The following is a 17,859-nucleotide window of genomic DNA, read 5'->3' on the forward strand; positions in this document are numbered from 1 at the left end:
ACCCCAGAGGCACGAACGCCGTCACCATCGACCCCAGAAAGTTGCCCGCGTCACTCTTTAATAGGGGGAAACTTTCCTTTCAACCGCTGTACAAATATGACACAACTATTATACAAATATATATTTATATTTGCATATGGTGACGCCGTATGCGAGATGAAGTGTTATATTTGAGCGCTTACATCATTACAATGCTCCTCTTTCATAACCACGGTAATTGCAACACACGCTGCGTATCCTACATTCCCATTCGATGTCTGTGTGTGTGTGTCTGTGTGTGTGTGTCTCTGTGTGTGTGTGTCTGTGTGTGTCTGTGTCTGTGTATGTGTCTGTGTGTGTGTCTGTGTGTCTGTGTGTGTCTGTGTGTGTGTCTGTGTGTGTGTCTGTGTGTCTGTGTGTGTCTGTGTGTGTCTGTGTATGTGTCTGTGTGTGTGTGTCTGTGTGTGTCTGTGTGTGTGTCTGTGTGTGTGTCTGTGTGTGTGTCTGTGTGTGTCTGTGTCTGTCTGTGTGTGTCTGTGTGTGTGTGTGTCTGTGTGTGTGTCTCTGTGTGTGTCTGTGTGTGTCTGTGTATGTCTGTGTGTGTCTGTGTGTGTGTGTGTCTGTGTGTGTGTGTCTGTGTGTGTCTGTGTGTCTGTGTGCATGTCCTTGCCTGCCTTTGTGTCTGTTTGGTGTCTGTGTACGTGTGTCAATAGGTGCTCGCTAACAGCACTTGCCCCAACAGTCTGTTAAAGGCTATACGGGGAATCTTTGCCTGTGTGTGTGTGTACAATGGTAAACGCGTTGCGCTATGAACCCTGCGATTCCCAGCCCACGGCGAACGTGAGTGCATCTGGACCGGTCCCGGTGCCTTTATCCATCATGTAGTCAAACGAACCCCTTTGACACGGCGTAGGGAGGGAGGCCTTCGTCCAGCAGTGGATTGAGCAAGGGACGAAAGCAGAGCCCAGCGTGATGTGGTGATTGACACTCGATCACAAAACAGAGCACGCGCAGAGAATCATATGCATCACGCGTTACAGAAATCACCCTAACTTTGATCATTTCAACAACAACAAAATATATATCTTTGGCCAAAATATACATACAACAAAAATAAACGCAGTACACATATTTCAAGTTTAAAATGAATTGTAAGGGAATCATCATCGGCACGCGCGACATGTTTAAACACGCCATGTGGAGCAGAAATGTGCGCTACGCCGCACAACACACAAGGTCTCAGGATTCGCCTGCCCAGCGAAGCCTCACAGAGTCTCAAGACGCTTGTCCAGGAGGGTCCTGCCAGGTATTTGCACAAGGGTTGATGTTGCTGTTACCGTTGCTTGTGATCCCAAATGAGTCAATTGCAGGTAACCTTTGAGCGTTGGGTTGTTTTAGCCAATTCCAGTTCGTGTTGCACGTTTAGCACCCCCGATTAGCACGGTTGGCTAAGCTATGTTTATTTTTGTTTATTTGACCAGGTAAGGCTCACTGAGTTATGTAGCTCTGTTTCAGAAGCGACCTGCCCACAAATGATAGCTCAACGAAGTGGCTTATCGTGTGGACAAATACTCTAAATGTGGAGTGAAAACCCGGGGGATCTGGAGGAAAATCCACGCGACCACGGAGAGAGAGAGAGACATGCAAACTCATTCTTTCGCACCGTACGTAGCCAACCGCGCTAATCGGAGGTGCTGGGGGGAAGGACAACAAACTAAACGCACCAAAAATGTTTTAGTGAACGGCAGTCGGAAGTCGGTGCACAGCACAAAATATTTTAAGAATAAAATTGACAAATATATCGTGATAATTGCCATCGCACAACCCCACATCGTAGTAACGCCAGATATCCCTGGCTGATTAAGCACTCAAGACTTTCGTTAATAGGCGCTCGCAAACAGTACCTTACATTCACGCGCGCGCGTGTATTTGGTGAATGCCCGCTTGTAAAAAAATAGAAAAACTTTGTTTAAGTTGAGAATTGAATTTTCGCTGGAAACTGCCGGCCGATGACAATGTTGGACCCGTCGCGACACCACGAACCGATTGTCACCTGTGCAAGAACCGAAGAACGTGGCTGGGAATTCAATCAAGTGGGTGAGGGGGGATTGGGTTCAGAATCATCAGAATATGTATTTATAGCGGAGTAATCCGATCAGCTACAAAGCTCTTTCTCACAGAAGTCCAGTCGATGGCCGGGCCGGAGGCACGGAGCGGCGGGCCCCGCACACCGCCGTGTGAGGAGGAGGAGGAGGGAGGCGAGATCCCGAGTCGAGCAGCACTCAGTGCTCTGTCTCTGTCATTGACTGGAAAATAAATAGTCCACGTTTTAAAATGTGTAATGTCGTTTGAGCCATTTTATTAAACTAGACCAAATGGTTGTATACATTTTCAGGTCACAGTGCCTCCTAAGGGTGAAGCAAAGAAAAATGTATAATTCTCACTGACCACAGTTCAGTCTTTAAAGTTGAATAGAGGCAGCCTCTGGTTTACGACGGTCCAATTTTACGACGAACCACATTCAAATAATGCCACCGTGGATCGATTCACGACGCGGGCACCTGATTTACGACACGTCTTCCGACACGACCCCCGAACGCATTTGAACAGTCGGTTGGTCCGGTTTCCGACGCTGCTTGGCGGTGGAAGTTTCGTTATTTCTCGAGTGTTTGTGTGGATGTTCACCTCTTAAGCACGGTTTAAATACGGCTGATGAAAGGTCAGACGCGAGTGACGCTTCTACTTTCTTCTCCTGTCCCTGGGAAAACAAGGGTCGGATTTTCGACGATCCGATTTACGACCGCGGGGTTTCCAGGAACCCGCTGCGACGTCGTGGAAAGCGGGGACCGCCTGTGTGTACAAGGGTGCTTTGTCGTTTTCTGAATCAGTGTCTTGAGAGCGAGTCCCCTGGTGAATGTTTAAATGTTACCGTTCAGAGAATTCTGATGTCAAGCGACGGACATCGCTTTCCTTAGTAGGGCAGCGTGGAGAGTGCTGCCCTCTACCGAGCGCGTGGGTCAGAGGTCGCTCGAAGGAGGGATCTCAGAGGCGGCTCTGCGGTGTCCGCTTCCGCGGGTTCCCTTCTCTAACGGATTCTTCGTCGCGTGACGGTGCGAAGCCGACAGCGGTGCAATCGCGACGAGCCTGACGAGTGAAACCTCGCTCCCGCGGATCTCCGAGGTCGCTCCTCCTCCTCGACCCCCCCCCCCCTCCCCGGCCCGTGACGCCGCCCTGGGTCGCCGGCTCAGCCGAAGGACTCCTTGTTGTAGTGGAAGCTCGTGCCGTGCGCGCTACATCGGTTGCAAGTCCGGTGCACGGCTCTCGACATCTTCTGGGGTCCACAGCAGAAGACGCCGACCGACGTCCTGGCGATTGAGATCACGAGCAGAAGCAAACATTCCCCCCCCACGTAAGGCCTTTAGCAGAGTGTTGGGGCGAGCGCAGTTAGCGAGCGCCTGTTAAGGCCGGCACGGCACACGATGGAGTGGGTGGCCAGCAGCACCACGCCCCGCCTCGGTTTCCCCAGGTGCTTGCTTAGCGACGAGTCGACCGCGTGGCAGGCGCAGGACCGGCTCAGATAATCGTCACCGGTGTTGGTGGCCGTGAGCGCTGCGAACCCGGCGACCTGAGGTGTTAACATCTTCTAGCCACCGTGATGATGAGAGAGAGACACGCAGACTCCAAATATACAGTAGCAGGCGTCAGGGTCGGGATCGAACCCACGACCTCCTGTGTACCAGGCGAGGGAGTTAACATCTCCTGGCCACCGTGATGATGATGAGAGAGAGAGACACGCAAACTCCAAATATACAGCAGCAGGCGTCAGGGTCGGGATCGAACCCACAACCTCCTGTGTACCAGGCGAGGTAGTTAACATCTCCTAGCCACCGTGATGATGATGAGAGAGAGACACGCAAACTCCAAATATACAGCAGCAGGCATCAGGGTTGGGATCGAGCCCACGACCTCCTGTGTACCAGGCAAGGTAGTTAACATCTCCTAGCCACCGTGGCACCCCCAAACATCCTAACGTGGCAGGACACCCCTGAAAAGGGCTCTGGGGGACATCGTTGCCACCGTACCTTTGGTTGCACTGTGCGATCTCGTTGAAGAGCGCCCTCCAGCAGGGTCTGCCCACGGACATGCGTGAATTCAGAGCGTGATATTTCTCTTCCAGTCTCTATGAATACACACAAAGACAAAGATCCTCGTAATCGCCTGAACAGATAGTTGGGGCAAGCGCTGCTGATGAAGGACGGCACTGCGGCACACGAGGGGGTGGGTGGCCAGCACCACGCCCGGCCGCCTTTGTCTCCCTCGTGGCGATATTTATACTGTACACCGCGCCAGGTACTTGTTTGAGGCTGAGTCGATCTAGGGGAGGCCCAGGACCGGTTCAAAAAATTGTCAGCGCGCACACAAAACAAAGACAAAGATCCCCCTTATAGTCTTAACAGACTGTTGGGGCAAGTGCTGTTAGCGAGCGCCTATGAAGGCCGGCACGGCACACGAGGGGTGGGTGGCCAGTGGCGATGTTTACACACTACACCCCGTACTTATTTTAGGCTGAGTCGACCTAAGGGAGGCCAATGACCGGTTCATATAATCGTCGCACGTTGTTAGACGTGAGCGTAAATTGAACTCGGGTGGCCAGATTCGTAACGCAGCGCGCTAACCGCTACAAGACCACTCCCCACATAAATACACACGCACACACGCACGCCTGTACACACACACACACATTTGGAGGTGCATATCTGGTGTGTATATAATAAGAATGTTAACTTCGAACACGGACAGGAGTCTGATCACTCTTGAAGCCGGAGGAAGACACAAGAGGCGCGAAGGAGGAACCACGGACGAGCGGGAAGGCAGCCGCGCGGTTAGGAGCCGGCACCAAAGAACCCCTCAAGCTCTGCAGTCCTACATATATACGAAAGTATTTCTAGCCAATTAATGTGTGTTCAGGTGTGGGAGGAAACTTAACTCTTTTTTTATTTATTTTACCAGGTAAGGCCTACTGAGCTATGTGGCTCTTGTTAAGCAGCGAACTGGCCACAAATGATCGCTCAACGAAGTGGTTTATCATCATGTTGACATTTATAGCAACCAAATACTCTCAATGCATGTTTATAAACGCGTAGAGCAAAACCGGAGGACCCAGAGAAAAATCCACACCGCCAGGGGAAGAGAGAGAGAGACATGCAAACTCCAAACATCCAGCAGGGTCGGGATCAAGCCCAGGACATCCTGTAAGCCAGGCGACGGTGTTAACATCTCCTGGCCACCGTGGCACCCCCAGGAACCAGCGCACCCAGAGAAAAGCCCACAGGAGGGACGGCTAGAGTCCACATTGTGCTGCACCGCCTCCTCCCGGCGAGCCGGGGTACGCCTCCTCGACATCGACGGAGAGTTCCCCGACATGTGCGCGACCCACCACATGACCACACTCTCGCTGTGTCCGCAGTGCCGGCTCAAGGGGGTTAAGGGTCGTGGGGGATCACGAGTGAGTGGACGAGCACCAATAACACTCGACACGTTTGTCAGTAACACTTTGTGCGTGTAGGGCCTTAAAAGGATTGGAGATATAATAGGTGACGTTTCGGGCAATGGCCCTTCTTCAGAGCACGTGAGTTTAATGGCAAAATTCGAACTATTCAAAGTGGGGCCCCGTGGGCAGGAGATGTCACGGCTAGGATGGAATTAAAATAAGGGAGCGAAAGAACCAAGAAGATGAATCCCTGCAGTCACGGAAGCTTTAAATCGAAAAATGTTACAGGGTGTTATCCGTTCTTTTTCGATTAAAAACGGTAGTCCCATATAAGTGTTAACATTTTTTTAAGCACCCTGTATAAATCTGTCGCCTACATAGTGTTTGTAAACGGGGTTAAAAACCATCCTGAGCTATTTCAGTTAAAAGTGAGCCGGGAGAAAGGAGGGAGGGAGCCCACAGTCGGATCTTGCATCGCCACCCCGGTGACATCTGTGAAAAAAGAGCTTTATAGCTCATCGGATTCCTCCAGTATAGGTGAATATTCTGATTCTAAAATATGTCGCTGTGCCCCTGCCCAGCTGTGTCTGGGACAGGGCCCGTGCCTGCAGACAGCTGCTGTCGCCCGCTGTTGGTGTGGGCACTGTGAGACCCGCTCCGCAGTCTGCTCGTGCTGACCCCCGTGCTGCTACTGCGAGCACAGCACTCACAGACGGCACTGTAGGTCGTCGCCGCCACCTGCAATGAACGAACGTGAGAAGCCACGGACGGGAAATGGGACTCACCTCAAGCGCGCCGGACCTCGTGGTGAAAAGCCTCACGCTGAAGAAGTCCGGCCGGTTCTCCCGCCAGAGCTGCGGCACAAACCACCGCGGCGAAGCAGCGTCGGTCAAGCGGGCACCTTGCACGTGGCCACCGTGCACATTCACTGGCCTTGCCCACGCTTCACAGGCCTTACACGTCAGGGCCCGGCCCGGCTCGGCTCTTGCCAAAAAAAAAACACTGGCTCGTAACGAAACACTCAGCCCATACATCATCATCATCATCCCTCCAGGGTCGATCACAACGAGTACCACTTTGCGGGGGGGGGGGGGTAAGGCAACAGCGGGTTGTCCCTATGGGGGTAGAATTATGGCCCCTGCCCGTAAAAAATGTGGAATTTCCACCGCTGGCCTCCGCAGGGCTGTAAAGGGGAGAAGAGGCACGGATAGCGGTCGCCACCGCTCGTGGGGGAGGCAGGAGGGCGGAGAGCCGCACACGCACACACGCACACGCACACACGCACACACGCACACGCACACACGCACAACGACAACGATCCCCCGTATAGCACACGCACACACACACGCACACACGCACACACGCACGCACACGCACACACACGTGGCACGACGATAGAGTTTCACTTTCACTACGGTGGCAGACGGGCAGCTGTCTGGGTTAACACGCGTCTGTATACTGCAATTCAACGTACGGTTTGTCCTCGATGAGCGCGTGGTGTTCACGCGATAACGCGCTTTTGCTACAACACCGTTATGACGCGGGACGCGCTCCGTTATAAGGCGGAGCGCGTCCGTTATAGCGCCATCACAATCCCACCCCACCACCATCCCACCCCATCACAATCCCACCCCACCACAATCCCACCCCATCACAATCCCACCCCACCACAATCCCACCCATCACAATCCCACCCCATCACCATCCCACCCATCACAATCCCACCCCACCACAATCCCACCCCACCACCATCCCGCCACATCACCATCCCACCCCATCACAATCCCACCCCATCACAATTCCACCCCACCACCATCCCACCCCACCACCATCCCACCCATCACCATCCCACCCCATCACCATCCCACCCCACCACCATCCCACCCCACCACCATCCCACCCCATCACAATCCCACCCCACCACCATCCCACCCCACCACCATCCCACCCATCACCATCCCACCCCACCACCATCCCACCCATCACCATCCCACCCCACCACCATCCCACCCCACCACCATCCCACCCATCACCATCCCACCCACCACCATCCCACCCCATCACCATCCCACCCACCACCATCCCACCCCACCACCATCCCACCCCACCACCATCCCACCCCATCACCATCCCACGGCACTCCGCTCCATGGCACACAGCAGCCACTGTTCACCACTGAGTTACCACAGCGCTTGTGCCAGGCTAGGTGCACTTTAAGGCCATCACGTGCGGTGTGGAAGGCTCGCTGCTGCTGCTGCTACAGACACGAGGTCACGGGACAGATGTCCAGTGCTGAGCGCTGGCGGTCTCGACGGCAGCTGTAGCCTCGCCAGGCCGCCAGAGGGCGCGAGAGCCTCACGACTCAGAGACGTAAAATTCCTTTTTTTTTACAAAGAAATCCTCAACAGCTCCGTCATTAACGCTTCGCGTGCGGCCCTTCAGATTAAACAAACAAGCGACGTGGTGTGTCGCGATGTCAATGCCTGTCAACCCCTTCTCAGTGGCCCGCTTGTTACAGACCAATTCAGACCGTATTGGTCACCCCGTGCCCCTAATTAATCTCAACGTTCACCCAACAAAGTCCCATCACAAGGGAGAAACACAAAGAAATTGACTTTTTTTTGCCCGTATTGAAACGGCTGTGCGCCGTATGGACCTCACAGCTCAACTCCCCTGTACAAGAATGCGGGGTAAGGCGTGTGGGTTGATGGCGATGCGATGATAACTGACCGTTTCATTTTTTTCACTTTACATGAAACATCGTTTCCTGACAAATCAGCACATCCAGCAGAATTGGCCAAATCGCCCCATGTCGGGTGGGTGGGGGCCGTCCATAAATGACGTCACGCACCGAGAGGGGGGAGGGGGGTCAGACATTTGTGACGATGTGTGACGAGGGGGGGAGGGGGGGGGGTTGGAGAAATGTGATGTCACATCAAAATGCGCAATTTTAAATAAATATTAATTGAATAGAATTGTTATAATAACACAAATTTGGATTTCATTATTAACTATTTCATTATTTAAATTTACTAAGGTCACCTTTTATTTATTCCATAAAGGAGCATTTTGCTTCTCAATGGGAGAACTGAGAAACATACATTTTGTAAAAATTTTTTTTATGATTGTTATTAAACATTTTGTTTCTAATGATTCTACCGGGGCTTTTCATTCTGTGGAATGAATATGTGATTGTTATAACTGTACTCTCCAGTTTGCTTCGTTCTACTACAAAATTTCAAGTATTTTTTAATAGTTATAATTACTGTTAATATTCTGAACATCTGCAGTTTTAGTTAGACGTTGAATATTTTCAAGTGAATTTTATGCAAAATTTCAGCTTTCCAACGCCTCCTTTTCAATAAATGTTTTCTCCTACAACATCGGAGTGCAGCGCCACATTAAATACACACTACAATGACATTAGTTTAAGTTTAAAATGATTTGAAGCATGTTTTATTTTCAAAATGGAAATATGGTTTTGGGGGGGGGGGCAGAGCTTTGCGACGTCATATTTAGGGGGGGGTCTGACTTTTTATGACGCCGTGTGACGAGGGGGGAGGGGGGGGGTCAGAAATCGTCCAACAATCGCGTGACGTCATTTATGGACGGCTCTTGGCGGGTTAACGACACATTTATATTTACGCGATCTAACCGAAAAAAAAGGCCAATTATGAATAATATTTGTCGCAAAAGCCTCCTACGTGCGTGTTAAGGCGGCAACTTTAGTTGGGCCACGTCGTCGGGTGGAGGAGGGCTTAGTACGACGCGGACGTTGGCGTGTTCAGTCGCGTGAACAACAGACCCGGGGTGGGATCGCGATTTCGCACCCACCCCATTCCTTCCCACCCGACCCCCACCGCGGTGGTCCGCGCAAACGAACGAGCGAACGAACGAACAGGCAAGCGAACGAACGAGTGAACGGGAAAATGAATGAGCGAACGAATGAGCGAGTTGAACGAGTGAGGGAACGAGCGAACGAGCAAACGAGCAAAATATCTAATGAGCATGCGAACGAACAAGCAAACGATTGAGCGAGCGAACGAGCAAATGAGCGAGCGAACGAGCGAGCGAACGAGCGAATGAGCGAGCGAACGAGCGAGCAAATGAGCGAGCGAACGAGCGAATGAGCGAGCGAATGAACAAACAAACGAGTGAATGAGCGAGCGAACGAGCGAGTGAACGAGCGAATGAGCGAGCGAACGAACAAACAAACGAGCGAATGAGCGAGCGAACGAGCGAATGAGTGAGCGAACGAACAAGCGAATGAGCGAGCGAACGAGCGAGCGAACGAGCGAATGAGCGAGCGAACGAGCGAGCAAATGAGCGAGCGAACGAGCGAATGAGCGAGCGAATGAACAAACAAACGAGTGAATGAGCGAGCGAACGAGCGAGTGAACGAGCGAATGAGCGAGCGAACGAACAAACAAACGAGCAAATGAGCGAGCGAACGAGCGAATGAGCGAGCGAACGAACAAGCGAATGAGCGAGCGAACGAGCGAGCGAACGAGCGAATGAGCGAGCGAACGAACGAGCGAACGAGCGAGCGAACGAGCGAGCGAGCGAATGAGCGAGCGAGTGCCCACCGCCCCCCCCCACCCACCCACCTTGCCGTGCAGCGCCGTGAGCACGGCCGCCAGCCAGCCGAAGTCGCGCGCCTCCTTGCACACCCAGACGAGGTAGAGGCGCCGCAGACGCACGCCGCCCCACTGCTGCCTGCACCAACCGACGCCGCCTCACGGGGGAGGGGGGGAGGGGGTGGGGGAGGGGTGGGGGCGGGGGAAGGGGGGGGGCGAGGGGAGGTCAGAATGAAAATAATTTAATTTAGACTGCAGGAGGAAATCTGATGAGCTATGAAGCTCTTCAGATTTGCAGGAAGTGATCGAGGGGGGAGGGGAGGAGGCGACGCGACCAGCGATGCTGCGACAGCCGCTTGTTTTTAATGGCATCATCATCATCGTGATTATTCTGCTCGTTTTGTGCGGGAAAGTCTGACCGAGTCTCTGATTTTCATCTGGAGCCTCCTGCCAAGTGTTCTCAGGATGTGGGGGGGGGGAGATGTTGCTGTTGCTGCTGCTGCTCTGAGTGATCAAATTGAGTGATTTGCAGGGAACTGTTGCAGCTTATTGGGACATTTTGGCCAATACCGGTTCCCTTGTATGGGTGGGGGTGGTTTTTAGCTGTGGAAGGAACCCAGAGAAACCCCCCCCGTGCAGAACAGGGGAAGAACGCGCCAACTCCACGCAGGACGGCACCCGAGCCGGGAACGGGACCCAGGGACGCAGGGTGTTACCGCTGCGCCAGCCTGCTGCACCGAACGTCAGACATCGTGCCACAAACACGGCAAAGCGGCAAAGACGCTTGCTAGCCAGCCGCCCGGCAGCACGACTGTGCCCCTTAAGGGGCGCCAAATTATTACGTCAATGTTCCTTTTATACTACGCAGTACACACCACCGGTGTCGTACCGCCAATACGTACAAATATACAGCAGCAGGCGTCAGGGTCAGGATAGAAGCCACGACCTCCTGTATACCAGGCGAGGTAGTTAACATCTCCTAGCTACCGTGATGATGAGAGAGAGAGACACGCAGACTCCAGATATACAGCAGCAGGCGTCACAGGGTGGGGATGGACCCCACGACCTCCTGTAGACCAGGCGAGGTAGTTAACATCTCCTAGCCACCATGATGATGATGAGAGAGAGAGACACGCAAACTCTAAATATACAGCAGCAGGCGTCAGGGTCAGGATGGAACCCACGACCTCCTGTATACCAGGCGAGGTAGTTAACATCTCCTAGCCACCATGATGATGATGAGAGAGAGAGACACGCAAACTCTAAATATACAGCAGCAGGCGTCAGGGTCAGGATGGAACCCACGACCTCCTGTGTACCGGGCGTGTTTTTGGGTGCCACTCACAGCAGCGCGTTGAGCACGGCGGCGAATGGCGTCACCCCGATCCCCCCGGCGACGCACAGGCTCACGCGGTAGTTGAACACCTCCTCCGCTGGGCTCCCAAACGGCCCGTCTATGTACAGCCTTGGGTGACATCATCATCATCGCCGTCGTCAGCATTAGTCGTCACCGTCATTGACATCAGCAGCAGCGGTGGCAGCGGCGTCACCACGAGAGCATGGTCAGTGCTGGCTCCACTCGTGCAGCACGTGGATTACATGAAGCCGTTGTGTCAACAACAACCACCGCCATTCGCCACTAAGTGGTTGTGACGTCACCACGGCGCTTGTGCCAGGCTAGGTGCACGTTGAGGCCACGTGAAAGTGTCGAACGCCCGCTGGCAGGAGGTCACGGGGCAGACCCAGCAGGTGCCACGGGTCGACTGACTGAGACGAGTGGGTGATGCACCACCTGTGCCCCCTACTGTGCCAACTTGCTGTGCTTTAGCCACCCGGCGCTCTGCTCGTTGTTGTGAGCGTCGCTCCTGTGCCCTCCGTTGTTGTTGTGTTAAACACACACACATACATACACGGGTATCGTTTGCCAATAGCGGGCGACCTTGTGATGCTGTTTTTACCCGATTCAATAGTCGGCATCATCGTCATCGTCAGCAGCAGCAGCGCCGTTATGAGCATGAGCAGATTCATTATCAGCAACAGCATCGCCGTGAGCAGTAGCATGGTCATCGTTAATGTCATCGTCAGCAGCAGCACCACCACCACCACGGCTAAGATCCGTGATGTCACCTTGTGGAGGGCCGCTCCCCTGCACATGGCGGTGCCGTCCACGGCGGGGGACGTCTCTGCCTCGTGGCTTGATGCCGCGCGAGGCGCACGTGGCGATGCGAGCGCGGGATGTTGATGGGCAGACAGGTTCACAGACAAGCGAACAGCGTCGCTACGAAGTCATCGCATCGCGAGCGGTGGCTCGGCGGTCGAGCGAGCGGCTCGGCCATCCGACGGCCGCGAGTTTGTAATCGCCCTTGTGGGCGTCGCCCATTGTCCACCAGGCAGGTCAACGCGGTTGACCCTTGGATATACTCGCCCCCCCCCGCCACATGAATGCGGAATCTCCGCCCGCTGCACGCGGAAATGAGCACCCCGATGCCTCAATGCTCGCCGGAGCGGGAATCCGTCGTAAGCGTCATCCGGACGGCAACACACCACTTACTTTGGGTGCTGACGAGGAGGAGTGGGGCTTGTGCGTAGATACTCCATATTTGGGTTCTGGTTTGTGATCAGCTGATCTCGGAGAGAAGCTGGATTAGAGTACAAAGTAATAGAGAAATGTAAACTCTCGTACACACATGTTATTAAAAGAAACGTACAAATAATCTCGGCGAAATGTTGATGAATTCGCAGCGTGGTCACACTTGCCTGTCCAGTCGCCAAGCACTCGCAAATGAATAGCAAAGTTCCCTTTCGAGTCTGGCGGGCACTGCAAAGACAAAGACGAAGATCCCCCATGTAGCCTCTGACAGAATACCTGGGCAAGTGCCGTTATCGAGCACCCACGAATGCTTGCAAGGCACACGAGGTGGCTGTTGTGGCCATAGCCCTCGTCTCCCCAAACGCCGATGTTTACCCACCGCACCGGGGACTCATTTCGGGCTGAGCCGACCTCGGCGTGTACCCAGCCGCTGTTATTTCGCCATGGGTGGGAGTCCAACTCGCGTCGCCGGCTTCGAGAGCGCGGCGGCGCTACCCGCTAAGCCCGCGAGGGCGCAACGCTGTATCCCGCGCGGAAGAATCAACGGATCGCGTTGGTCGGCACGTTGCCGTGAGGAGCCACCGCCTTCTCCCGGAGAGCCAGGGGCATGGCGCCTCCGCACGCGACGCCCCCACGGGGACAGGCAGCTCCGCAGACATTTGCGTGAACCACCAACCCTCGCCGCCGCCGCTGCTGCTGCCGCCTCCACAGGTGACAGGCGGCCACGCTCATCGTAAGCCACCAACAGACAAAGAAGAAGGTTTTTACCCTCCCCTTGACCAATCACCAACCCGCACTGGCCATGGTAGTGAATTGCTGTCCGTTCTCCTGTAATCCTGCGTGTGTTCAGAACGCGAATTGGGTATAACGCGATTCACGTACGAGGGAACGCATTTTTTGAAGAAGGCGGTTGTGAATTGGTCATGGCACGGCCCTTTTGCCGGTATCCAAAATGATTAAGAATAACAAACGGTTTTACCCTTCCTGGCAATAAAACAGGAGTTGTGTTTAGATGTTAAAACACCAAACAGAAACCATTTGCAAGGAATCCTGTCTGCATTAACACCACACGTTACTTGTGGTGAACATGCAAACACAAAACATGCTTTGGTAGTATAATGTATTGTCTTTGAGACTGATTGCTCCACACCAGAGACAGCTTTCTTTAACCCCCGTGTAGCCTTAACAGGCTGTTGGGGCAAGTGCTGTTAGCGAGTAGCAGCATCTATGAAGGCCGACACGGCACACGAGAGGGTGGTTGGCCAGCACCACGCTCGACCGCCTTTGTCTCCCCAGTAGGCGTCAGCGGTGTTGGCCGTGAGCGGGAATCAAACTCGGGTCGCCGGGTTCGTAGCGCAGTGTGCTAACCGCTACACCACTACCGGTGCCACAAACATCGTCTGAGAAGCCGCTAGCATGCCGACGGGATACACCATCCATACTACAGGCGGGTGAGATCGCGTAACAATATAAATGTGTCGTTAAACCCGCCACCACCCGACACAGCCAATTAGTAAGGTTTGTCACGTAAACACAACGTGCCAATTCGTTACTAGTTCAGCACACCGGTGTGTTGGAGAGCAAATCCACAACCATCGTGGTGTTAACATCTCCTAGCCATCGTGGAGTTAACATCTCCTCGCCATCGTGGAGTTAACATCTCCTAGCCATTGTGGAGTTACCATCTCCTAGCCATCGTGGAGTTAACATCTCCTAGCCATCGTGTAGTTACCATCTCCTAGCCATTGTGGAGTTAACATCTCCTAGCCATCGTGTAGTTACCATCTCCTAGCCATCGTGTAGTTAACATCTCCTCGCCATTGTGGAGTTAACATCTCCTCGCCATCGTGGCGTTAACATCTCCTAGCCATCGTGTAGTTAACATCTCCTCGCCATCGTGGCGTTAACATCTCCTCGCCATCGTGTAGTTAACATCTCCTAGCCATTGTGGAGTTAACATCTCCTCGCCATCGTGGCGTTAACATCTCCTAGCCATCGTGTAGTTAACATCTCCTCGCCATCGTGGCGTTAACATCTCCTCGCCATTGTGGAGTTAACATCTCCTAGCCGTCGTGGCGCCCCTTCAGGGCCACAGTCGTGCTGCCGGGCGGCTGGCGAGCAAGCGTCTTTGGGTGGCGCCGCTTTGTCGTGTTGGTGGCACGATGTCTGACGTTCCGGGCGGTAGGCTGGCACAGCGGTAACATCCTGCGCCTCACGGAAAGGTGCCGTCCTGTGCGCGTTCTTCGCCTGTTCTGCACGGGTTTTTATTTGGGTCCTCTGGTCTCCTCCCATAGCTGAACCCCACCGCACCCACACAAGGTGACTTGGGTAGAACCCAACCCTCCTGTATACCAGGCGAGGGAGTTAACGTCGCATAGCCACCGCTGCGCCACATTTAGGAGGTCAGGGGCAGAGCTGAGACCGCGATCGCTGCTGCGCTGGAGCCAGACACGAGACGTGAATGTGTTCTTGATGGATGTTTGTTTTTCTTGGATGTTTGTGCTGGGTTACAGACCCCTCTAGGGTCCATTCTGGAAATCCTCCACACTATCTCGGTTTTCGGATGACAGTGGTGGATATGATTTTGATTATTTTTTTGTATGATTTAAAACTAATAAAAATCGTGGCAGTTTAGGAAGTCAGAATGAGCAAACCAGTGCAATAAAGCTATTTTCATTTCAAGCTCATGTTGCTAAAACACACACTTGGTATGTTGGTATAATACTCTCAGTAACCAGTCTGTGTGTCACTGTGTAGAGACCCCCATCAGAGACAACTCTGTCTGTGACTGTGTAGAGACTCCATCAGAGACAACTCTGTCTGTGACTGTGTAGAGACTCCATCAGAGACAAGTCTGTCCGTGTGTCTCTGTGTAGAGACTCCATCAGAGACAACTCTGTCTGTGTGTCTCTGTGTAGAGACTCCATCAGAGACAAGTCTGTTTGTGTGTCACTGTGTAGAGACAGAGACAGACAGCTGTAGTAGAACACGCGTGCCAACAAGGGCACTCAATTGATTTGGATAATGTTTAAGTTGCGTGCAAAACTAGTGACTACTGGCCAAGACTAATTAGAGAATCTATCGAAATTTAGAGAAGTAAAAATAATTGTAACCATTCGGATAGCTACAGACTTAGTGCTGCTTGGAAGCAACATGTGCATGCATAATGTGCGTTGATCACCATGTAAATAACACACACGGCAATGGATAGCCATAGTCATTAATACACATTCATTAACCCCCCCCCCCCCCACTTCGCGCAGGAAGAGCACACAAGTGACGTCATCACATCTACCACTCCATTTAAGGAACGAAGCAGGTGGACTTCTCCACAAATCTGGCCGTCGCCTGATGAAGCTGGTTGTAATTACTGGCGAAACGTCGTACTCAGATTGTAAATGTTGTGCCTTGGCTCTCCAACACACCGGTGTGCTGTACTAGTGACGAATTGGCCACGTTCTGTTTACGTGACAAACCTTACTAGTTGGCTGTGTCGGGTGGTGGCGGGCTTAACGACACATTTATATATTTACACGATCTCACCCAAAAAACCTTGAAGATGAACGGCAGGGCGACCTGAGCAGTGGGCGGAGCTACCTGAGCAGTGGGCGGAGCTACCTGGGTAGTGGGCGGAGCTACCTGAGCAGTGGGCGGAGCTACCTGGGTAGTGGGCGGAGCTACCTGGGTAGTGGGCGGAGCTACCTGAGCAGTGGGCGGAGCTACCTGAGTAGTGGGCGGAGCTACCCGGGTAGTGGGCGGAGCTACCTGAGCAGTGGGCGGAGCTACCTGGGCAGTGGGCGGAGCTACCTGGGTAGTGGGCGGAGCTACCTGAGCAGTGGGCGGAGCTACCTGGGTAGTGGGCGGAGCTACCTGCGGAGTCGTTGGGGCTATCTGGCGACCGAGCATCCATTGTTAAGAGGGAAGGCCACTCACTCAAACTACGAAACAATGTTGTATTTTGCCAGGTAATGCCCAGTGAGCTATGCAAATATTTTCAGAAGCGACCTGGCTACAAATGTTAACTCAACAAAGTGGCTCATCGTGCGGAAACGTGTAGCAGCCCAATACTCTAAACGCGTGATGTTGGTTCGAAATGTGGAGGGAAAAACCGGAGGACCCGGAGAAAAGTCCACGCGACCACGTGGGGAGAGAGACACGCAAACTCCAAATATACAACGGGCATCAGGGTCGGGATCAAACCGACAACCTCCTGTACACGAGGCGAGGTAGTTAACATCTCCTAGCCACCGTGATGATGATGAGAGACACGCAAACTCCAAATATACAACGGGCATCAGGGTCGGGATCGAACCCACGACCTCCTGTATACCGGGCGAGGTAGTTAACATCTACTAGCCACCGTGATGATGATGAGAGAGACACGCAAACTCCAAATATACAGCAGGCGTCAGGGTCGGGATGGAACCCACAACCTCCTGTATACCAGGCGAGGTAGTCAACATCTGTGTGGGGGCGGTGCTAGCGGTCGGGTTGGCGTGGCTATGTTTAACGAAAGTGGGAGGGGAGGGCGGCTGCCGCCAGCTGCACGCCGTGTCCCCGGGTTGAGCGTCCCAGAATAAGCTTCAAGTGGTGCGGCAGGGACACGCGAAAGCGCCGCCACCTGGAGAAAGCCCCGGCGTGTTGAGCTCGGCGTGAAGACGCGAGCGAGCGAGCACGCCGCGAGCGCGCCGCTCCGTCTCTGCGGTTCACCTTCCTGCCGCAGACAGCTGTGAAGAGCGGCCATGCGTTGAGAGACATCTGGAAGCACTTAACCCTCAAACATAACCCCCTGAGTGGGGGGGTTGTTAAGTGGGTGGATTGTTGTGGGGGGGGTGGGTGGGGGGTGGCGAGGCTGGGAGAGGGGATTTCCTGTGCGCCTGCTGCTGCTGCCTTCACAGAGATGCAGGGGCAGCCCTGCAACTGCCTCCTCATGCCACTGCTGGGCGGCAGGGCCTCAAGTGGAGGGGCAGTTCCCTCTTGTAAGGCTCTAGGGGGCTGGACATGTCACGGCTCGAATGAGATAAAAATAACGGAATGGAACGCGACCGCGGGGTTCACGCCCGCCCAGGAGACGGAGCGGTGACATCAGCTGGCGAGCCAGTGCCGTGAGAGGTGGCGGTGGCTGGGCTCTCATGCAGCAGTGGAGTGAACATGGCTGCCGACGATGAGGATACGCTGGCATCACATTGCACACCGACGGCATGAACGCAGAGCCGCAACTT

The 17,859-nt window shown here is 53.7% G+C and overlaps 1 protein-coding gene across 3 annotated transcripts in view; it reads right to left on the reverse strand.

The window, feature by feature from the left end:
* Positions 1-45: 45 nt before the first annotated feature.
* Positions 46-17,859, reverse strand: part of NOX4 (NADPH oxidase 4) — a 35,797-nt gene continuing 17,983 nt past the window's right edge. For 2 of the 3 annotated variants that reach the window (XM_061574616.1, XM_061574615.1), the window contains exons 12-18: positions 12,805-12,865; positions 12,599-12,686; positions 11,393-11,512; positions 10,078-10,186; positions 6,256-6,324; positions 4,062-4,159; positions 46-3,344 (exon numbers count right to left, since the gene is read on the reverse strand). In XM_061574616.1, the coding sequence (XP_061430600.1) occupies positions 3,224-3,344; positions 4,062-4,159; positions 6,256-6,324; positions 10,078-10,186; positions 11,393-11,512; positions 12,599-12,686; positions 12,805-12,865 (666 nt within the window). In that variant the 3' untranslated portion in view covers positions 46-3,223. The remainder of the gene's footprint in view (positions 3,345-4,061; positions 4,160-6,255; positions 6,325-10,077; positions 10,187-11,392; positions 11,513-12,598; positions 12,687-12,804; positions 12,866-17,859) is intronic. The other variant, XR_009756913.1, reaches the window with a different exon arrangement.

This window comes from Lethenteron reissneri, chromosome 56 (assembly GCF_015708825.2).
Source record: "Lethenteron reissneri isolate LAM-NWPU_2019-01 chromosome 56, ASM1570882v1, whole genome shotgun sequence".
In the NCBI taxonomy this organism is placed as follows: domain Eukaryota; kingdom Metazoa; phylum Chordata; class Hyperoartia; order Petromyzontiformes; family Petromyzontidae; genus Lethenteron; species Lethenteron reissneri.